The sequence below is a fragment of the Eucyclogobius newberryi genome, unplaced genomic scaffold (assembly GCF_026437365.1).
Source record: "Eucyclogobius newberryi isolate DKJ021-1_F unplaced genomic scaffold, fEucNew1.0.hap1 SCAF_6, whole genome shotgun sequence".
Taxonomy (NCBI): Eukaryota; Metazoa; Chordata; class Actinopteri; order Gobiiformes; family Gobiidae; genus Eucyclogobius; species Eucyclogobius newberryi.
This window is the reverse complement of record NW_027316278.1, coordinates 28,996,079-29,020,213: the sequence shown is the minus strand read 5'-3', so window position 1 is coordinate 29,020,213 and position 24,135 is coordinate 28,996,079. Positions and strand designations below refer to the sequence as shown.

The window sequence follows — 24,135 nt, the reverse complement described above, 5'->3', positions numbered from 1 at the left end:
CATCACTAACACACAGGGAGGCTCCACAGCTCGTTCTCTGTGAATGTGGGGTTTATGCGGTTCACTCCAACATTTCATGTCAGAAGTTCCAGAGTCTGACTATTGGTGACCTGGGGTTTATTGTTATATTTTCTGTAGCAGTTTATTGCAATTCAAAATGTGTTATTGTGACTAACTAATCAGGAAAATCCCACTGAGGTTAAGAACCTCTTTTCTCTTCTTGCCAAGATGTTGCATATGAAATGTACATGAACATGACCATGAAAATGACAGGAAGCAGTACAGAGGGAGAGAGCGGCACAGATTTAAGAAGGCAGTAGTCAAAGCACGGCCTTGTAAATTACAAAGATGTCAAAAGGTTTGAAGACATTCAGAGGAACAATTCCTATAAACCATAAATAATTATTTTAGAAAAATGTATCAGCATTTTATCTATCATAAAATAAAGTTATTATTTAACACCATGTCAAAGTGCACATTATTCACATGGAAATACTGGTTGTTGGGAAAACTGTGGCTGTCAAGGTGCTCATCACTATCATAAATATTGGACCGAGTTTAATGAGGCACTGCAGACTGTCTTCAACATCCCATTTGACTTCGACAATGGAATCGATGGATGGATACCTGTGGAATGTACTTGCAGCAAAAAAAGCAATTATGCAAAACAGTTACGGCGCTGACTGTCGAGGACTGGACTCAAATAACATTGGAAATGTATAAAATGGTAAGATTAACTAAATTTGCCAAATTTGCCGAACCCAGGGACAAATGGAGACGGGTACAAAAGGAACATACTGTGACTTTAACAACTTTTCTTTTCTTCTTCTTTTAGTCTTTTTGCTCTTTGTGTCTTTTTATGTTTGTTTCCATATTGCAGTATATCAAATAACACAAATAAAATGGATTATAAAAAAGTGGTAGATGTGTGTGGTAGGGTTGGGTGATGTAACAAAAAAATATATAGTCAGTAGTGTTACAGTGTGTTCCTCCAAAGTCTACTCCGAAACAAATGCTTTAAGGCAAGGGACTGTCTGCTGATACGAATACTGATGCTATACTTGATACTTACTAATACCTAAGTCATCAAATTACCTTGTATCCCCAATATTAGATGAGTTTTTACTTGCCGTCTGCGGCTCCCAACACAATGACTGCAGGTCGTCTTGATCAAAAAGACTATTGAATACCTGAATTGCACAAAGGCAGATATCGAGCCTCTAGAGAAATGCGTAGGCGGCATGTAGGAGAAATCAAAATACACCACTGCAGTACCAATCTAATCTCAAGAATGTTTCCATTTGAGATTTAACCTTAACTAAAGGAGGGAGGCAAATGGAGGTATTGAAAATCACTTAACACAGTCTTGAGCCGTGGCCCCCATAGCTTGCAGCGCAAACCAAAGCCCACGTATCCATGACAACAGATATACTCGGAGCACGGCTGAGGGAGGAAGAGGAGATAAGGAGATTTTCAATTCTCAATTCAATTTGCTCCCAACGGCCCCTTACCCTTCATGTAAATGGAATAAGTAGGTTATACTTGGTCATGCAAGAGCAATAAAGACCAGAGACGGGACCAGAAGTGATGTTTAAATGATCCATCCCTGGTCTCAAAAGCCTATGAGGACTCTGTAATACAAGGTGATACTATTCACTTAGTTCTACTCTTCCTGAAGGAGCGCCAAGAAGACACTTTTAATAACTCTTTAATGCAGAAATCTGTTCCACTTTATAATAACTACACCTTCATTAGTCTTAATAAAACATGAACAAAAAAATAATTCATCATGAAAAAATATGTTATTAAGAATGATTAAATTATTATTATTATTATTGTTCTTCATTGTTATTTTTCTCTTTTCACCTGAATATATTTGTATCATTTGAAAAGCAGGAGATGCAGAGTAAACAAACATCTAACCTTGTATCCTATTGCGTCACACAAGGTCACATAAACATCAGCCGAAATATCCCAATTCTATTCACCCAATGATGACGCTGTGGTTTATAACATTTTTAAATGGTTACTGTCCTGACGAAAGTGTTTTATTTCTTTGATAGTCTTGTTTTTGAAAACATTACAAGAAATGTACTTCTCTTCTGCCGCAATTCACATTTATTGTATGCATAAATTGTATGCATTTCTAGAGGGAAAAAAAGGTTTATCTCTTATGTGAGAAAAGATGCTGCACATTTGTATTATGTTTGTGCCGTTTCTCAGCAGCACTACTGGAATACACAGAAAACGGAGTCACTTTCTGTCTCAGGTGCAGACTATAATTTACAGTCTATCATACACTCCTTTTTTGTCAATTTCTTAGTTCATTATGCTTCAAGTTTAATACAATTACATTTGTGTTGCTTTTTTGTGATCAATGAATTGGTGAATGTTAAATATTGTACAGTATTGAGTGCTTGCCTTGCTTGTCTGCTCAATCGTTGCAGTGGTTGAGTGGCCTTTTTATAACTGGTAGGTTTGAGGTTTAGTCCCACCTCTGATCTTATGTAGCCGGAGAGTGAAATAAATATTGGTACACAAAGCCATTATTTATTAAATTACAAAGGAAATGCATACAAACTCTGTTTGCAAAATGAATGCATCTTTCACATCTAAGTAAACCCTGGGACTATTTGATGTGTTCCTTTGTGTAGCACAAAGAGATCTGCTTGCATCAAGTGAGCTCATAATCCAGTCAATCAAAATTAAAGAGTTATTCAACTGAACATTTCATCTCCAATTTTCTCTTTTCATCACTAGCCTATTTTGTTTTTTAAATACAATGTGAAGTTACCATTTTTTTCTTTTTTAAGATTTTGTGCCCATAGGCTTTTCAGGAAAGTAGTGTGAAATGGGGATGAGAGAGAAGGGAGGACATGCAGTAAATAGTCGGGGTCAGGAATCAAACTCACAACACTGCAGCCGGCTGCACCTGGAACCTGGCATATGTGCTGTGCCTTAACCACTCGAGCACAGGGCAGCAAGCACTAGTTACATTTTTCACATTTACACTACTGATATTGTACCACCAAGAAATCCTTTGGGAACCTTGAGAAAAAAATACTGTACTTTTTATGAGTTCATTTCTGCAAATTATTGAATGGTGGTATAACTGTTGACTTCAAAATATTAAAATTATACATTTTTTAAATGATAAATAATGAATAATTGTTTAGCATAAAATTCTAACTGCTGAGATGAACTGGGAGCCACCGGAGGAATTTTAAGAATGGAGAGGTCCACAGTCAATCCTCTGTTAGTCAAAACATGTGGTTTTGAGCAGAGGTCAGACTTAGGAGGAAGAAATTTGAAAATCATTTGTGTTAAATGGCACAGATTATAAGTCTGTTCATGTTCATTCTGTTTATGTTCATGAAATCATTACTAAAAGGCATGTTTTACTTTGAAAATCGAGATTGATCAATATGTAAATGTCTTTTTATTTTTTCTTAAGTCTAGCTTGCCTTACTGCTGCACTCTGTATTGACCCCAAGATCCAGCCCTGTCCCCTGGCCTTGCTCTTGAGCCTCTACTGACTGAACATGTTTCACTGGACACAGTTCTGTTGTGAAAAGAATAAATTCAACACCTCCCACGTGTTTGTACCTGCCCCTGCGTCTAAACACCACAGCAGTATCACTTTTCAAACTGCTGCAACATATTCAGCAAGTTGTGCTAATCACAGGCCATAATAGATGGCTTGCAATACTAAATATATAAATATATTTGCATTTTGGCAGTTTGATTTGGTACATTAATGTTGCATCTTTCTAGTTGGATTCAAGTATTATTGTTTCAAACAAGCTGATGACTAGTAACATGTGAAGCCGGGCTGGGCTAGGATAGTACTAGGATGGGAGCGTGTTGGGAATACAATGTGCCATTGGGGGGAGCAGTGGTTCAGTGGTAAGAACACCTTTCTATGCAAACCAGTGCTTACTGACGTTCTGCCCTTGAGCAAGACACCCCCACCTCACCTCTAGTGTAGAAGTATACTGGTGTATGAATGAGTGTGTTTGTGAGGGTGAATGCATGTACAGCACTTATGTTCATAAACATACACTGCCGTGACGCTATAAACCAACAATAACAACCTCGACCTGCAGAAAGTCAAAAGCATCTGCAGTTCTTAATCTGGCAATCTTTTAAATTTCATAGCTGGAAAGCTGCAGACTGTTACTGATAGTGTGATGGTTTTCTTATCTGAACTGGATCAACTGTTGACTTTTCCCGTTTTTGTTTAGGTGGAGGAGGTGGTGGACGTGGGGACTTTTGCTGCAGAAGATATCCACATCCCCAGCATCTATGTGCACAGGATCGTCCAGGGAGGAAGCTACGAGAAGAGGATTGAGGTACAGAACAAGACCTACATTATGTCAATTACAAAAAGAGATACCACTTTATAATAACTACACTTTGTCAGAACAAAGCATGAACTAAGATTCATAATGAACATACAGTTTATTAAGTATGATTCAGGCTTAGCAAAAACTTAATTAAAGTTTGGCGTTAGGGTTAAGAATTAGGGTTAGTGTACTATTTAATTGATTACTAAGCCTGAATAATTTTAACTTTTTTTTTTCCCACTATGAATTAAAAGTCTTTACTGAGGCGGGGATGGATGCTGTTATTATAAAGTGTTACCCTAAAATCAGGCTCTAGATTAAGTAAAGTGGCAGTGGTATTTTTACTTTCTTGGTAGGGAGTCCTCCACCTGCTTGTTTCCATGACAATGTTTTTGTTACTGGACAAAAAACCTTGAAAAACATGTTTTCTAACTGCGCAGGATCAGCTCAGATCTGACCATTGAATGCACCAGGATATGTTTGTGTCGCACCTTTAACTGAGGCCACGTGTGTGATATTAGTCAGGATGTAAACATTTTCAAACGACAATCTGGAATTGGACTCCTTTGGAAACTATTCAGAGTAATGAAACTGTATCTTCTTTGCCATAGCAATTAACAGTTCAAAACAAAATATTATTTCTTTTGATTGGTCAAAAGGACTTTAGGTAGAATGCTTTGAGGTCGGGAAGGAGGGAGCTCTAAAAAACAGTTGTTTTTGGAAATTAGGCAAATATGCCAAGAGTATGAAGTCTATAATAAAGTGCAATAGGGGCATGAACCTGGTGTTATATTTTAAGTACCGTATTTTCTGGACTATAGTCGCACCGGAGTATAAGTTGCACCAGCCAAAAAATGCATAATGGAGAAGAAAAAAAGAAATATAAGTTACACTGGAGTATGAAATAAGGTTGCAAGTGTGAAAATAACTAATATTATCACATATAAGTCGCTCTGGAGTATAAGTATAATTATAAGTCGCACCCTGGCCAAAACTATGACTTACAGTCCGGAAAATACGGTAATATGATATTTCTGCACTTTGGTGTGTTGGTGGACTCCCTTATTTGTTCAGGAGTGATCCATTGTAGAAAAAAAATGAAAAAGCTAATTCTTCTTTGAACAGAACAGTGGATTATGGTTTAATTTGTTGTTTATAACCGTGTCCTTTCACCTTGGTGAGAAAGCCAGCCATTCAAATCCTACTCAGGTGTTTAACAGTGTTGAGGAAAAGTCAGGCAGATCACTGTAGGATTGTAATATCCAAAACCAGGTTCCACAGGTGAACAAAGAGGGGAAACGCCTCCCTCAAATAAACACACACAAAAACATTGTTTATGTTGGTCAAATGACTTTGTTTTAGATGTAGAAATTGTGGAACCAAGCCTTTGAGACTTCAAGCAAGCGAGTGCATGAAATTGTAAAAAATTAAAGTTGAGCCGTTTCCAACAGCTTCGACCCGCTTGGTATTGACACCCCAGACTTGTGAATTACTCCAATCTCTTGGGACCGGCCAGTGTCTAGACAAGCCGTCTGACCGAAATTGAGGCCAAAATCTGTGGAGAAAAAAAAATAATCTTGGAGCAGGCGGAGCAGGTGCATGTGCTGATGCCATCTTAGTCATGTTGACTCTGAATCAATAGCTATTTCTGTCACACTTATGTACATTGTGGCTTGGCTGAAAATATCTCCCAAGTTTCTGTCACTCTTTTCCTGACATGAGCCATCTGTGTGCTTCTTTTTTTCAGAAACGCACTGTCAAGAAAAGTCAGACGGAGAAACCCAAACCAAAGAAGGACTCAGACATTGTTCGGGAGCGGATCATTCGCCGAGCCGCCCTTGAGTTTGAGGATGGAATGTATGGTATCCTTTTGGGGCAAACTATCACCAAATTATTTAATACACATTGATGTATATGCAAATAGGCTGTTCTTCTGATTTCATAAACAGAGCTTCAAGGATTGATCAACTATGTGTGACTAGTCGACTATTTGACTATTTGGGAAAAAAAACAAAAACATATTTATTAAATAAAAAAAAAAAAAAACTTTTATTCACCGGTAGTAGATAATGTATTTACAATATTGAGGACTTGGTATCTACTAAAAGTATTAGAAACTATTGATAGTTTTCTTTTTCTTTTGCCTGTAACAAAACAGAACCAAATAGTTAAATGTCTTCGCTGTCTGGTCAAATTACTAAAATATCAATAGTGTCAATATTAATATTAATATTCATAAAATAAACACTTTTTGTTGACTTATAAAAATAGTTACGTAATAATGGTTTAAATATACATCAGATTATGAGTATCCATGAGTATCCATTCAATGCTAGTTTTAGTGTCTGGAATATCATTTTTTGGACAACCCTAAACCATTTAAAATAATATCAAAAGCATAATATGTCTTCTGCAGATTAGTTTTTTAGTGCGTTTATGGTAAAACCAGTTCACATTTTTTGACAGTGGCAACAAATGATGGCTCCTCCAAGCAATCTCAGCCTCATATAGTCACTTGCACCACAATCACCACATTCTTGCTTCTGGTTTGCTGCAGCCATTTAGTCTCAATATTCAAACAAAATCACAAAACATTTTCCCCTGTGATTATTGAGTGATTGCCTTTGTCTTTCTGCTTGTCTTTTAGCCAATCATGTGTTGGACATCAGTCAGGAAAACATTGGCCTCCCTTCTGTACATTTTTCAACACCCTAATGACTAATTGTAGCTTGAACCTGCTGATTACGGCGGCAAATTACAGTGTGAATGTATAATTTGGATGTGCATGTCCAAAGATTTAGTGGTGGCATTTGTCCTTCACATGCTTTTGGGCGCCTCATTGCTCATCATTAATGACTCACTGGTTTCACATTGTGTTGCTATTCCGTGTGACACATTAGTAATTTCTTGATAATTATGTGGTATCGAGGCAGCGCTGGTCCAGTGAGATCTCCGAGGTAGTTAGCTAAGAGCTTGTTTTTGTTGAATGTATTATTATCTTTAACCATTTCCCCTCCCCAGCCAACCTTGGTATAGGAATCCCAATGCTGGCCAGCAATTTTATCAAACCAGACATCACAGTTCATCTGCAAAGTGAGAATGGCATTTTGGGACTGGTAAGAGGATTGTTGTGATTGTGAACTTTGTTGGTAAGGGTTTGGTCAAAGGGAACATACAGTATTTTACATAATTTGTATAGTTTTTGGCTTTTAAACATGCTCTTGAATACACTTGAATTCTTTCCATAAGTCTTGACGTTACTGCATCAGGATTTAGTGTTCGCACTCCACCTACATTTGCCATGGGGTTAAAAAAAACAAAAAACTAAAGCTAGCTTTCCCCCCGACATGTTAATATAAGTATGCAGAACAAGTGTGTGGATCAATGAAAAAAGCGAATGGAGCTAAATACACCTGAAGTACATTGAAGTACATATGAAGTACATTTTGCACCATAATGTCTTACTTTGTCAATTGAATTAATAGTTTTTGTTAGTGTAGCCTATTCGACAATACTGATTGGCCCTTGTGTTGCTGCATATAAAAGAGTGGAGTTGAACAATACAAAAATTAAAATGCATTTGGTAATCACACCATAGTACACAACTGATTATATAGTATATAAAAACAAATTACTAACAATAACACTCTTTTTGACTTTCCAAAGATTTTTTGGTCTGGAATCATATCCTCTATCCCCGATTTCCAAAGGGCGTGATTGACAAGTGGCTAAACCATCATGTGTCTAAACAATTGTAGGGTAACATACTAGTACAAGTACTGTAAGGTTATGAATGTCCACCCACTTGTGGAGGAGGGGGGCATTCAGGTTTGATATTGATTAAAGAATTGTTCAAGAATTCAAACATGACACACTGCCTAAGTGTGGGTAAGTTTGAATCATATTTTTAAGAGAAGAATGGGGCACCATCCGGATAATCTGCAATTTAACAACTCTAAAATCAGATATCTAGATTAATTAATTAATTAGAAATTAATTTGCTCGTTGATCTAAAGGTTTGAGAACGTAACCGTGACATTGACCCCTTTTCTGGAAATGAATGAACACTTAACCAAATGTGGGTTATGAAGATTTAATGACCAAAGAATTAAACAGATAAATATGAATCAGGAATATGCAAATGAGTCGATAACAGATGGAATACACTAGACATGATGGTTCTAGATCTATCTAGGTGTGTGCAAGAGTTAACTCTAAGATGAAATTCAGCCTGTGAGGTGCATTCATACGAACGCAACCAGAAGCTGTGATCCTGAGGAGACGGGCCTGCGTGGGGTCCAAGGGCCTGCGTGGGGTCCAAGGGCCTGCTTGGGGTCCAAGGGCCTGCTTGGGGTCCAAGGGCCTGCTTGGGGTCCAAGGGCCTGCGTGGGGTCCAAGGGCCTGCGTGGGGTCCAAGGGCCTACTCTGGAGCTCGGCTCTGACGTTGTCTGGCCAAAGAAGGACTGGATCGGTTCTGCGATCTGCGTTCTCCTTGGCTCTGAGGCGTTCCCGAATGAAAAGCCCGTCGTGCTGCTCCACCGATGTGGCTAGTCTAAAAGGCTGTGGACTTGAAAAAGTTGCAAAAGGTCCTTGATTGATTTTGCGTGATGCAGCATCAATCACGTTTTTAAAAACGGGCACAGGTTTCTTAGTTCCGGGAGGGAACATTAGCTTCTCTTGGAAAAGTCTTTGTCCCGTAGCGTAGCATCGCTCACGCTAACTAGGCCCGAGGCCTGCCCCAAGGCCTCATGGACCTTGCTGGTGGGACCCTGGATGGAGGGTCGAGCTTCGAAAGAAACTCGGATGGAACTCGCTCTGGAGCTCGGATGGTACTCGTCTGTAACTCCCTGCTCTTTCCTTTTGTCTTTCCCCGCGGGGGTTTTGGCGCCGTGGCTTCAGCCAATCAGCATGCACGCTGGGGTCAGAGCTGATAAGGAGACGAGATCTGGCTTTAGGCCACAAGAGTTACACAAAAGGTAAAATTGTCCACAAAACAAGTTATGAAACAGTTAAAATGACATGTTAAACACGATATCACAATATGTACACGTAAAGTCATCTGGTGGACACATTTTTGCAATCTGATGATTGTCTATTAAAACCACTAAAACCGCATAGTCTTTCAGCGTTTTAGCGTTTGTCTTGGAGAGATCGTTACTCTCTGTAATCCAAAAGGAGTCATTTGATGAAAAGTTATTTTCAAAGTTCAGAGCGTCTCTGTTGTCACTATTCTCTGTTGTCACTATTACGTCCTCTTTCTTCTGAGGGGTGTAAAACTCCACACGGGCAGTAGATAACACCTAGCCCGCATTCCTGTCACCCTGGCAACAGGGGGAGGACATCTGCATATCCTACACAAACATGGCGGCTTACAATGAAAAAAATAACACAAAAGACTGAGAAACGGTGCTGATTTCTGCAGTGTCAACAAACACATGCTAAACTCTGTAAATCTGAGGTAAATTAAGTTATATTGGTATTTTGTTCTGAATGTTGCGAAGATATTTGTGGTGGTACGCATTTGAGAGAGACGTGCTACAAATTAGCGGCAGTGGTTGGAGGAGAGTTGTTTTGACACCCCTAAGGTCCGATTCCAGACCCTTCTGCCTTTGAACAGAATGTAGAAGGGATTGGCTGGCCAGGCAATACAATGACAGAAATCATCTATATCCCATTCGCTTTTAACCCATGTGACCTCCAGATTACCCATGCCAAATTGGACCAAACCTTCTGAAGCAATTCCAACTCACTTCATACTTGTTCTAAGAAGTAGAAATTCTGAATAAATAGCGAAAACAGGTCTCGCTCGGCTCATATTTAAAGCCAGAGACTAAACTTTCAGGCCAATTTTCTAAAAAAAAAAAAAAAAAAAAAAAAAGAACCACAAAAACAATGCTTTGACTCCTACCGTAGCATTTAAAAATAGTTATGTCTATTTCATCCATGGCATGTGTGAGTGTGTAATAAAAGGGTCTTACAAAATAGTTTGTTTACAGTGCTCGGGGCTAACCCAGTGCTGTATTTGTCAAAGTTGTTTTTTAATTGTGAGTGCCAGGTTTACCGGGCAGCTGCCTCTCCCGCCCTCCGCTCACTGCCTTTTGAGCAACAGAGAAAATCAATGTCTCATCTAATCGCAGAGATTGTGTCTGTCTGTAACTTGAAAAATGGCGGCCGCTCTGATTGAGTGATGTGTGAGAGGGTTCCAGCGTTTTGTGTCTGATTTTTGATTTGTCGTTTTGCAGGGCCCGTACCCCACAGACGAGGAAGTGGATGCAGACCTGATCAATGCAGGTGACACATATATTACACATATTATGTTTTTTTATTAATATGTTTACTTGATTTGAAGCCTTTTTAAATAATCCTTAAGGATTTTTTTCCATCTTCATTATTTTTTGTTGTTGTTTTGTTTCTAATTTCAAATGGAAAAAAACAAAGTACCGGTATACGAAAACAATTGTATCGCCGGTAATTATTCTTGAAAATAAAAAAAAATACTTTATATTGCATCACATTTTGTATATTAATCTTAACTTTTACATTATGTTGACAGCTAAAAAATAAGGAGAATAATAATTTCATGAAGGGGTTGTGAATATTTAAGACTGCTCTCCCAAATGGACAATAGCCTGCAAATTCAAGCTATTTGTGAAGTGTTTTCAGTGTTTTTCAAAGACATCTTTTAAGGCCATCTTGATGTTGCCCTTGACCCACAGGAAAGGAGACGGTGTCTGTGCTCCCTGGTGCAGCTTACTTCTCCAGTGATGAGTCATTCGCCATGATCCGAGGGTAAGAGTTTACTACCATTGATAATACTTTAGGCTTTTCTCACTTTAGTATCGGATGTACGAAATGATATATGACACAAACAAACCACAAACATTGTCTCCGGATGTTAAAAAGCAATCCCCTCATCAACCACACAGCTTCATGTCTATAACCATAAAGGAGGGTTTCACCACATCATTTGCCACAATTTGTAGCAGTGGATAATAGCTAGTGTCACCAGTGAAAGTAGACAGGAGCCGTGCCAATATTCCCGAGCTCTGCGGCCCTTATTGATTTGCTAGCTGTCTGAGATTGCCCACCCGCGCTCCCTTCAGCGCCGGTCGTGTTTGTCCACCCAGTAGAAATCCAATAGGGCTCATAAATAGCTCTGTTCTGGCTCAGAGGGACTAAATGGAACCACGCTGTTTCCATACATGTATGAGGTTAAATAGAAGTATGCATACTCTCCGTTTGATACTGTACAATCTTTCACACTATATCACTTTTCTGGTGGAGGTCCACTTCCTGCTCGTTTCCATGAAGAAGTTGCTTTATCTGGCATTAAAGGACACATATTATGCAGATTTGACTTTTTGGAGATTTTAACAAATGTTATAATATTGTTCCCTCATCAAAAGCATGCCAGGAGTTGTATTTAGCTTCATTCACGCTTGTTTCATTCATCCCGTTTACCAAGTCAAAAAACACTTGGTTTAAAATGTCTCCTGCACCGTTTTTGAGTCCTTAAATCATTGCCAGACTCGTTCTGAGTATTTATGCAGCCAAATCACGTTCATTACACCTGCATGCATACAGTACATTAGCATGTTGGGGCAAGCTAGCTTTTTTTTTTTTTTTTCCCCCCTTGCTATAGATGGAGTGCGAACACCAAACCCTGTGTCCTGTAACATCTTGTAAACATTGCACTTGTCTCCATGGAGATACAGAAGTTTAACGCCTCATTTACACCAATTACTTTGCCCTTTCATGCAAATTACGATCAGGCAATTCCACTTGTATAAAATGGCTTATTTGAACAAACTCTTTAACTAAACACTGTGATGAAACATTATGTTCAGGTTTAATAAAGAGATCCGCCACATGGTCTCTCCCAATCCTCTATTCTGTTTTTCTTTGTAGATACACAAAGCCAAAATGCTTTCTCTCCTCGGTATTCAGCAAGTCCATTCAGTCGAGTTGTGAATGAAAGTAAAAAATGAAGCCGTGTGCTCTGGCTTTTGGATACAACCCATGGCTTATGTTTACGTTATAAATGCTGATTATGTCAAAAGGAGATGAAAGCAAAGCAAACGTTTTGGCCAGTAGTTTGGTGATTTGGGCTGCACAATGAATCAAAATCGAATCAAAATCGCAATTTTAATTGATTCCAATTTTTGAAGTCCCATAATCAATGTTCCCTCTAATTTTGTTTGTGTCTGGGCAAACACACTAGCTCCCTGAGCACACTGAGGACCACTGTGAGCAACATCAGATGTGCACGCTGTGGCCACACCAGTATCACACCTGTTCAAAACCTTGCATCATAGCAAGTTACATTAAAAGAATCAAATTACAGCCGTAAGTTTACTTTTATTACAAGAAATTAGACCTACTTAAAATGAAAAATATAAAAGTCCTGTTGTTCATGAGATGTATAGTAGTTATATATATATGAGAGTCCTGCTTTGGCTTGGCTGTGGTCCAGTGGCACAAGCCATTCCATCCTAAAAGAACCACATTTCTTTTTTACTTTGGCTTGGTGAGTGGATGTGTCACTGGCGCTGCCCGTTCGTTTCGCCATGATAAGGGGTTGCGTCTTTTAACTCCGCCGCATTATTGTTAGCTAGAACCTGCAAGGTGCGTATGGGCAGGGCACTTATGCACAAACAGGTTCTTATCTAAGTACAAGTGATTATTTTATTATTTTCAGTCTTTTGGTCAAATCGTGAAATGTGAACTTTGTGATTAGAGTTGCAATTTATGTTTTAAGATTCTGTACAATCGCAATACTGGTCATAGAAATTGCAGTTGTGCAGCCGTATTTATATCCAACTCTGCTGGTCTGCCAGTTACAAGGAAATTAGTGACACTTTTCCCATGTTTTATCTTTTGTCTTGCTGTATATTTATATTGTCAGTTCAACTTCATTTGTATAGCTTCCTTTTGTGAAACAGTCCAAGCATAGCATAGCATAGCATCTTCATCGAGACAAGCAGGTTAACAGACCCTCCATCAGAAGATGTACTTAGTATACCTTTAACTGTAAAGTGCACACATCACAATTTGTAAATATGGTAACAGGCTTTTAATTGTGTGTATTAATGTAATACAGAAAAGTAGTAGTTTGCAAATAAGATGCCAGGCCAAAATTACCAAAGTTTTATGACTAATCCGTTAGAAATCATGACATTTTGGGTATGATCACAACAAAGCCAATACACTGAAGCAAAAGCATTCTTCAGACAAAAGCCTTTACTGAAACTCTACTGAGGAAAAGTAATCCAATTGTGGATATATTAATTTTGAAGGTGTTGACACTTGAGGAATCCCCCAACGCATTTACCCTGGTAATATATTCAGTGTCTGAAAGTGACAGGCAGTGTAAATTACTTTGAGGTAATAAAGATGCAAATTAAAGTAATGAAACCAAGCTTGTTTGCAAGCAAAACTAACAGATGGAACGATGATTATATTGTGTAAACTGTGAATTGGAAAAGTTGTACTTTTTGCACTGTAATAGGGCTGTGATAAGTGGCATGCCATTCTGTGGAATATTATAGCCAAAAGGATATTTTTTAATGGAAACAAGCTGAATAGAAACAAAATCACGGTACACAAAACAGACGTTTGCTCCGAGGCCTGTCGAATTTGTCCATTTCCAATTCCAAATATATATTTTTTCCATTTGTCTAATGTCTGTTATTTTGTCAGTCCAGTCCTTGATCATTGGTGAGGTTTGTGTCATCCATTTCTTTGTGATGGCCTTTTTTCCTGCCACCAATATGTTCCAAAGGTATCCATTTATTGTGTCCATGAGAGGAGTTTTGAAACCCACGTGCAATGTCAACGGTTGTTCTGTTTTTAAGTGCAATAAAAATATAAAAAAAAACATTTGCTAAAAAGTCTTATCTTTCTCACACTTATTGTGCTTTATTTCCTATATTTTGTAAATATAGTTAGTATATTTTTTCTACTTTACTGTACTTTAAAGTACGGCGTGTCGTCGGTACACGTTTATATACACGTTTATATGAAAGAGGAACTTCACGAACGATCGGGACACGCACTGGAATCGCTTTAAATTAACTTGTTTTGACTTTATTCGGCTGGATTGAGTGTTTTCATCGTGTCGTTGCTATGTGCCTTGGCTCTGAGTCCCCCGGCTCCGGCCCCGCCCCCCGGCCGGCGCTGTACTGCGTTTACACAAAGGAGGAACTCATGAAACTGCGGAGAACTGTCGTCTTACCCGGAGATCGTCACGTTATCCCGGCGGACATCCTAAGGAAAACGCAACGAAGCAGACGGGCTGGACGTAAACTCCGAGAGAAGAGAGGGACAAACAGGAAGTCGGTTCCCGCCGTAGTCATGGGTAACGTGAGGTCCCTTCAAAATAAAATGACGGAAATAGCGAGCCTCATGCGGTCCCAGAGGATTTATAGGGACAGCAGCGTCTTGATTTTCACAGAGACCTGGTTAACAGCAGAAATGCCAGACTCTATTGTAGGTTTGGACAATTTTCATCTGCTGCGGGCGGACAGAACGAGAGAATACGGGAAGAAAAGAGGTGGAGGTCTGGTTGTGTATGTGAACACGAGCTGGTCCAAACCCGAACACTGCACAGTGAAGGAGCAGCTATGTAACGGGGATATTGAACTATTGGCTATTGGCATGAGGCCATATTATCTGCCCCGGGAGTTCTCACATGTGATTTTGATCGCAGTCTATGTGGCCCCGTCTGCCAATGCTGAAGATGCTTGTGATGCACTGCTCTCCTGCACTTGTAGGCTGCAAACACAGCACCCACAGGCTCTCTTCCTCATCTCTGGTGACTTTAACCACGCTTCTCCCTCTTCTGTTCTACCAACATACACCCAGTATGTTACCTGCCCCACCAGGAACAATAGAACATTGGACTTGTTTTTTGCCAACACCAAGGAGGCTTATTCCTCTTCCCCCCTCCCTCCCCTGGGCAGCTCGGACCATAACCTTGTACATCTGAGGCCTGTGTATGAACCCATCGTGCGCAGGCAGCCTGTGGTGTCCCGTGAGGTGAGGATGTGGTCTGCTGAGAGCGAGGAGGCTCTGAGGGACTGCTTCAGCACCACTGTCTGGACTGAGCTTTATGACCCACATGGGGAGGACATCAACACCATCACAGAGTGCATCACGGACTACATCAACTTCTGTTTTGAGAACATTGTTCCCTCCCGGACGGTGCGGTGTTTTCCAAACAACAAGCCATGGATTAACCGTGAACTGAAGGCTCTGCTGAAGGAGAAGAAGAGAGCCTTCAGGTCAGGGAACAAGGAGGAGCTGAGGACTGTGCAGAGGGAGCTGAGGGGGAAGATCAGGCAGGCTGAGGCCGGCTACAGGAGGAGGATGGAGGAGCAGCTGCAGCAGAAGAACATTCAGGGAGTGTGGAGGAGCCTGAAAACCATCTCGGGCTTCAAAATCCCCCCTGCCCAGACAGAGGGGGATCTACAGTGGGTGAATGATTTAAATGCTCACTTCTTCAGGTTTGATCGGTCACCCGCCCCTCCCCCTGCACAGCTGCATGCTCCCTCTTCCACAGCTGGACAATGCCCTGCATCTGTTCCTCTTCGCTTATCTGCCCCGGACCATCAGCTCCCCACTTCGCCTGGACTCACCCATCCCCCCAGCACACGGTCCCCCTGCCAACCACTGACTGTCACAGCAGCACAGGTGAGGAGTGAGCTGAAGAGGATTAAAGTGAGGAAGGCAGCAGGACCTGATGGCATCAGCCCCAGGCTCCTTAAGTCCTGCGCAGATGAACTGTGTGGAGTTATGGAGCATGTCTTCAACATGAGCCTGAAGCTGAGGGTGGTACCACAGGTCTGGAAGACCTCCTGTCTGGTACCTGTGCCTAAGACACCGCGCCCCAAAGACCTCAACAGCTTCAGGCCAGTGGCTCTCACTTCCCACCTGATGAAGACACTGGAGCGGCTAGTCCTGGACCACCTCCGCTCCACCGTGAGCTCAGCCATGGACCCGCTGCAGTTTGCATATCGGTCTGGCATCGGAGTGGAGGACGCTGTCATCTCCCTGCTGCACCGCTCTCTCTCTCACCTGGAAAAGCCTGGCAGCTCTGTGAGGATTCTGTTCTTCGATCTTTCCAGCGCCTTCAACACCATCCAGCCGCTGCTCCTGAGGGACAAGCTGGAGACGGCTGATGTGGAGTATTACCTGGCAGAGTGGATCCTGGACTACCTCACGGACCGACCCCAGTTTGTGAGAGCCCGGAACTGTGTGTCTGACACTCGGACCTGCAGTGTGGGGGCGCCCCAGGGCACTGTCCTCGCGCCCTTTCTCTTCACCCTTTACACTGCAGACTTCAGACATGACACGGACAGCTGTGTCCTGCAGAAGTTCTCTGACGACTCTGCCATCATCGGACTCATCACGGACGACGATGACGCGGAGTACAGAGGACTGGCGCAGGACTTTGTGGACTGGTGTCAGCGGAACCACCTCCTCATCAACGCGGGGAAGACCAAGGAGATGGTGGTGGATTTCCGCAGACGCCACCCCACTGCCCCCTCACCAGTGAACATCCAGGGACGGGACATTGAGAGAGTGGACTCATACAAGTACCTGGGTGTTCATCTGAACCACAAACTGGACTGGACTCATAACACGGACGCACTGTACAGGAAGAGCCAGAGTCGGCTCTACCTCCTGAGGAGACTCAGGTCTTTTGGAGTGACAGGGCCACTCCTGAAGACCTTCTACGACTCTGTGGTGGCATCAGCCCTCCTGCACGGTGTGGCCTGCTGGAGCAGCAGCATCACAGAGAGGGAGAGGAAGAGGCTGGACAGAGTCATCAATAAGTCCAGCTCCGGCCTGGGCTGTGCTCTGGACTCGGTGCAGGAGGTGGGGGACAGGAGGGTCCTGGCTAGATTCACATCTATGCTGGACCATGAGTGTCACCCCCTGCAGGACACTCTCTCCGCTCTGGAGAGCAGCTTCAGTGAGAGACTGATCCACCCTCGATGTGTGAAGGAAAGGTTCCGTAGGTCTTTCCTTCCTGCTGCTGTCAGACTTTATAACAAAAACTGTTAGTACTGAACACTCGCAATACTGACCTAACCTAATACTGATGTGCAATTCTGTCATATGTGCAATTGCTGTTGGAATTCATGTGCAATTACTGTGCAATTACTGTGAAATTCATGTGCAATCTATCTGCTGTTGTGACACATATTCATGTGCAATTACTGTCGTGATAACATGCAATGGTATTTATGTATTTATGTATTTATTTATTTGTCTATGGGAGTTTTTTATTTATTTATAGGAGATCTTCTACTGAAAGTGTTTTTCAGACTTCCTATAAGTGATCTGTTCTTCTGTATCTACCTCTGTATCTACCTGCGTTGCACCAATGAAATTTCCCCATGTGGGACAATAAAGGAATATCTTATCTTATCTTATATCGGGTGAATACAGCCCATTCTGTGCTTCCTCTTATCTACTTTTTTGAGATTCACTTGTGCAAAAAAACTGGCAGCTGTCTTCTCATTGTGTCCTTGTTATTTGCAGGGGTCACGTCAACTTGACAATGCTGGGAGCCATGCAGGTTTCCAAATGCGGAGATCTTGCCAACTGGATGATCCCGGTAAGAAAAAAAAGACGTGAGGCTGACATGTAGGAAAGAGGATGAGAAAATCATAGTGACAAAGATGTATAGGATTAGCAATGAGTACATAGCGGGGACAGCTCAGATTGAATGTGATACTCAGGCAGTTTGGACGTGTGCAGAGTAAATAACATGTGACTGCCAAAAAATATAGCTTAATGGTAGAATGTAAAGCTGTGTTTCAATATCAGTGGTACAAAACACAAGCCCTTTGCAAGACGTGTATTTGCTATGAAAAATTGTATACATAATTCAGGTTTGGTAGCTGAACATTGTTTACATTTCTTTATCTATTTTAGGTAAGTGCAGGGAGCCACAAACAATACCTGGTTGATATATTCAGCGCAAAACCAGTAGTTTTCGTTCAATTCAATAACGCCCAAAATCACAACTGTTGTCTCGGATGGTGACAAATGGATTAAACAATGTTCAATGGGACTTGGCAATGTCCCAGGGTCCCCTGTCCTTAGACAAATGTCCCAGAGTCCCCTGTCCTTAAACAAATGTCCCAGGGTCCCCTGTCCTTAGACAAATGTCCCAGAGTCCCCTGTCCTTAAACAAATGTCCCAGGGTCCCCTGCCCTTAGACAAATGTTCTCTCTGACGGACAGGCGGACGCAAGATAGACATTGGGGCTGGAGCCACTCAGGAGGAGAACCAGTTCTTCCAGGCAGATGAGGAACCATTCATATGTGCCTGTTCCACTACCCCGGGGGGTGGAACAGGCAAGAAAGGACAATGAACAGTTTGCAAGTGAAATTAAATATTGTTTGATAGAATAAGTAGTCAGAAGCAGAGGATAGTGCTCAAGCTGCCATATTTCTCCCAGCACAGTTGCGCCTAGGGCAACGTAGCTGGGAAACTGTAGGTTTTTATTTCTTCTGTAGGTTTTGTAATGTTACCACTTTATAATAACTACACCTTAATTTGCCTTAACAAAGCACAAACAAAGACTTAATTCATAATGAACAACTAGTTTATTAAGTTACTATGCCTGTGAATTTAACCATAGGCTAGGACAAAACTGACCCTACCTCCAGCTCAATTTTAAACAATAGGAATTACAGAATGTTTTGCTGTCACGTCAACCCAACCTATTGAGTGTGTATGAGCAATATTGCCAGCTACTTTTGACGCAAAACATTAGGTTTAATCTACTGTATACTGCATTATTTTCGTGGATGATTAGTTTGCTCTGGAATTGAATCTCTTAACCTTCTGTCGTTGAATGATGGCTATTCATATTCTCTTCATCTTCTATAGAGAAACCCATTATGTTAATAGCTTTTTTTTTTCTTTACACTGGAGACAGAGCAGTGTTTTAATTTGCCACATTCATCCAAGGAAGTGGCGTCCATGTGCAGATGCTATCTCGTTCATTTCATTGCCGAGAGTAGAGTCTGCCATTTTGAGAGATTAGGGCTAATGCCTAATTTGTATGTGTAACATGCTAATGGGTTGACATGTTGTTGCTAGACATTAAACCAATTAGAAGTTCACACAATGTTTTTAGGTCAAGATTCCATTAAACAGATAGATAGACATTGTATGTGATTAGGGATGTCAAGATTATTTGGTTAATCGATAATTGTGATATTTTGGGCACAATATAATCTTAAGAACTAAAAAATTATAATTGTGACCATTTTAGAAACAAAATAAAGTGGATTAATTTAATCTATAGTTAAAACTGTACATCTACTGGTACTTTTTTTTTCTATCAGGCAGTTAAATTTCACAAAGCTGGTCTCAAGCTTGAGGAATAGTAAGTAATGTGTTCAACACTAATAATATTGAATAATGATTCAATTGTGATTGATGCTAATCAAACAAAAACTGGTATTGAAAATAGACCTTTTCATTGCTATCAAAATCAAGTTTAAAACAAGTGTAATCTCTTATTGGAACACTCCCAGGAGTGTTCATCTGAACACAAAAACGGTGTTCACATAACAACTGAATCTTTGTCTACAACTCTATTAAGTACTGGCATTCAATATTGATTATCTATATTTCTAAACTACATTTGTAGTTTAGAAATAAAAATGTAGTTAGGGATGTCAAGATTATTTGGTTAATCGATAATTGTGATTATTTTGGGCAGCCGGCTCTCAAAAAGCGCTGGTGAGAGCCAGCTGCTCGTTGCAACGCTCCCCCTCTTTTCCAAACATTTTGTGCTCTATTTATTGTAATTTTGTAAATATTTTTCACATTCACTTGTAAGGTCCGGGGCTCGCAGACACGTGCTGAATCCGCTTTGATTCAACTTTATTTTGTTGGATTATTGCGTGTTTTTATAGTTACAATGTGTGTTAGTCCCCGGCCTGTGCTTATTTACTCGAGGGAACAGCTGTTCAAGCTCCGGAGAGCGGTGGTTTTCCCCTGGGACAGACACGAAATCCCAGCTGAAGTTCAGTAAAACGCGTAGAAGCCGGCCCGTGGGGCAAAAAATCCAGGAAACGAAGAGATGCTTCAGACCTGTTCTACCTGCCATCATCACAGGAACGTGAGATCACTCCAGAACAAGACGGTGGAGCTGGCGGGTCTTACGCGGTCCCTACGCGGTCCCAGCGGAAGTACAGGGACAGCAGCTTCATGCTTTTCACAGAGACGTGGTTAACCCCAGAAATGCTGTATTCTATTATCGCTTTGGACCACTTTCATCTACTGCGCGCTGATAGAACAAGGGAGAGCGGGAAGAGGAGAGAAGGTGGCCTGGCTGTGTTTGTGAACGAGAAGTGGTGCAACTCTGGACACTGTACAGTAAAGGAGCAGCTGTGTAACAAAGACAAATTGAACTGTTGGCATGAGGCCATATGATTTGCCCCGGGAGTTCTCACATGTTATTGTGATTACTGAAATGCTAATGCTGAAAATTCTTGTGAAGCACTGCTCTCCTGCACCAACAGGTTACAGATACAGCACCCACAGGCTCTCTTCCTCGTCTCTGGTGACTTCAACCACGCATCTCCCTCTTCTGTTCTGCCAACATACACCCAGTATGTTACCTGCCCCACCAGAGACAATAAAACACTGGACTTGTTTTTTGCCTACACCAAGGAGGCTTAGTCTTCTTCCCCCCTCCCTCCCCTGGGCAGCTCGGACCACAATCTTGTACATCTGCGGCCTGTGTATGAACCCATCGTGCGCAGGCAGCCTGTGGTGCCCCGTGTGGTGAGGATGTGGTCTGCTGAGAGCGAGGAGGCTCTGGGGTACTGCTTCAGCACCACTGTCTGGACTTGGATTTATGACCCACATGGGAAGGACATCAACACCATCACAGAGTGCATCACGGACTACATCAACTTCTGTTTTGAGAACACTGTTCGCTCCCGGACAGTGCAGTGTTTTCCGAACAACAAGCCGTGGATTAAACGTGAACTGAAGGTTCTGCTGAAGAGGGTCTTCAGGCAGGCGGAAGCTGGCTACAAGAGGAAGATGGAGGATCAGCTGCAGCAGCAGAACATTTAGGGAGTGTGGAGGAGCCTGAAAACCATCTCGGGTTTCAAAGTTCCCCCTGTCCAGACGGAGGGGGACCTACAGTGGGTGATCAAATCTCAGGAAGTGAGAATTTAGTTTGCTCAATCACCCACCCCTCCCCCTGCACAGCCGCATGCTCCCTCTTCCAGAGCTGGACAATGGCCCACACCTGTTCCTCTTCACACCTTTGTGTCGGCCCATCAGCTCACCACTCCGCCTGGTCTCACCCAGCGCACACAGTCCCCCTGCCAACCACTGACTGTCACAGCAGCACAGGTGAGGTCCTGGACCACCTTCGCTCCACCGTGAGCTCAGCCATGGACCCGCTGCAGTTCGCATACCGGCCTGGCATTGGAGTCATCTCCCTGCTGCACCGCTCTCTCTCACCTGGAAAAGCCTGGCAGCTCTGTGAGTATCCTGTTCTTTGATCTCTCCAGCGCCTTCAACACCATCCAGCCGCTGCTCCTGAGGGACAAGCTGGAGACGGCTGGTGTGGAGTATGACCTGCAGAGTGGATCCTGGCCTACCTCACAGACCGACCCCAGTTTGTGAGAGCACGGGACTGTGTGTCTGACACCCGGACCTGCAGTGTGGGGGCCCAGGGCACCCTTTCTCTTCATCCTCTACACTGCAGACTTCAGACACGACACGGACAGCTGTGTCCTGCAGAAGTTCTCTGATGAGCCATCATCGGACTCATCACGGACGACGATGATGCGGAGTACAGAGGACTGGCACAGGACTTTGTGGACTGGTGTCAGCGGAACCACCTCCTCATCAACACGGGGAAGACCAAGGAGATGGTGGTCGACTTCCGTAGCTGTCGCCCCACTGCCCCCTCACCATCCAGGGAAGGGACATTGAGCGAGTGGACTCATACAAGTACCTGGGTTTTCATCTGGACCACAAACTGGACTGGACTCACAACACAGATGCACTGTACAGGAAGAGCCAGAGTCAGCTCTACCTCCTGAGGAGACTCAGGTCTTTTGGAGTGACAGGGCCACTCCTGAAGACCTTCTATGACTCTGTGGTGGCATCAGCCCTCCTGTACGGTGTGGCCTGCTGGAGCAGCAGCATCACAGAGAGGGAGAGGAAGCTGGACAAAGTCATCAAGAAGTCCAGCTCCGTCCTGGGCTGTGCTCTGGACTCGGTGCAGGAGGTGGGGGACAGAAGGGTCCTGGCTAAACTCGCATCTATGCTTGACCATGAGTGTCGCCTCCTGCAGGACACTCTGTCCACTCTGGAGAGCAGCTTCAGTGAGAGACTGATCCACCCTCACTGTGTGAAGGAGAGGTTCCGCAAGTCTTTCCTTCTGCTGCTGTCAGACTTTATAACAAATACTGAAAATGTGTCGAGTCATACCCATGTGCAATACTGATTTTTCAATATTCTCTGTTCATATAACGGCTGTCAATAAGAGTGTCACTATTGTTATTATGATTTAGTATAAGATGTTTTGAGAGTTTTTCTGTAAGAGTGTTTTTTTTAACAAGTTATCTGTTTTTTATTGTTTACTTCTGCGCCTACTTTCTGTTGCAACAGTGGAATTTCCCCATTGTGGGACAAATAAAGGCTTATCTTATCTCATTTATATTGAGTATTGATTTGAAATGATTTTCTTTTTTTAATTGCATGTACAGATTCTTTACTTGACAAGTGAATTTCTCCAAGGGAAGTACTAGCTTGTCTTATTTTACATTTCAATGTATGTTTGTGTCTATCCATGTATTTTTGAGTCCAGTTGTGAAATTTATTTGAGTATAAATTGCATCACAAAGTTCTTGTATAAAGTATAAGCAGTTCAAAGAGTGGGTTTGTCTGTTCCTTGCACCAAAAGACAGCGTCACTACTCTTTAATCATACATCCTCCTCACATATTCTATTAGCTGTTTTCCTAGCGTGATTGCTAATTAACAGGACATTGATGAAACACATTTAGCGGTTATTCTTCTGCTGTTCTTTTTGCTGCGAGCTAATAATGAGTATGGGAAGATTTTTTAATTGAACCACGTCAACAAACATGAAGAAGCACAAGAACAAGCAGCGCAGAATTGGCTGTGCGACTGGCCCGATTGATGTAGTTTGAGTTTTTTGTTCGTTGTAACAGAAACCGATGAACTCAAATAGAAAGTGTGCGTCTTGCAGTTTCAAGAAGGGGAACTACGAACCAGGAATACTGAATGCTGAACGCAGGATGGCACAATGACTTTCACATTTAATTAGCTAGGCGTCGCACAGCAATCATTACGGCACTGCAGGGTTTATAAAACCCACAAGTGCGAAAAGAAAAACTTAATTTATGCTCTATTTTTGGGCTGTATTATTCTGTTATGATTCACCTAAGGCTGGTGCAGAGGGGACAATTACCCGCTCCAATTCAATTCAGGTTTTGCCCATTCAGTTTTATTTATTTCCCAGAGGTAGTTGCTGTTCCTGGTGTTACCGGAATCCCACATAACTTGCATCATGTACAAGATGAAATTACTTGTCTGTTCACCGCATTATCAGTGAGAAGTTATCTGTAACTGATGAAGTATTGCCGTACATTTCTTACTTTTTAGCGATACTTCACATTCTAGAATGTTATGTTTTTAATTTCAGATTGACTGCAGGGGCAACTCTTTGGGATATTACATTTTTGAAAGAAACATACAAACTTATG

General features: G+C 42.0%; 1 protein-coding gene across 1 annotated transcript in view; it reads left to right on the top strand.

Annotated features, from left to right (window-relative positions):
• Positions 1–24,135, top strand: part of oxct1a (3-oxoacid CoA transferase 1a) — an 88,375-nt gene that overhangs the window by 30,854 nt on the left and 33,386 nt on the right. Inside the window, exons 8-13 of the mRNA XM_072433824.1 lie at positions 4,245–4,352; positions 6,094–6,208; positions 7,368–7,462; positions 10,589–10,637; positions 11,063–11,135; positions 17,895–17,970. Of these exons, the coding sequence (XP_072289925.1) occupies positions 4,245–4,352; positions 6,094–6,208; positions 7,368–7,462; positions 10,589–10,637; positions 11,063–11,135; positions 17,895–17,970 (516 nt within the window). The remainder of the gene's footprint in view (positions 1–4,244; positions 4,353–6,093; positions 6,209–7,367; positions 7,463–10,588; positions 10,638–11,062; positions 11,136–17,894; positions 17,971–24,135) is intronic.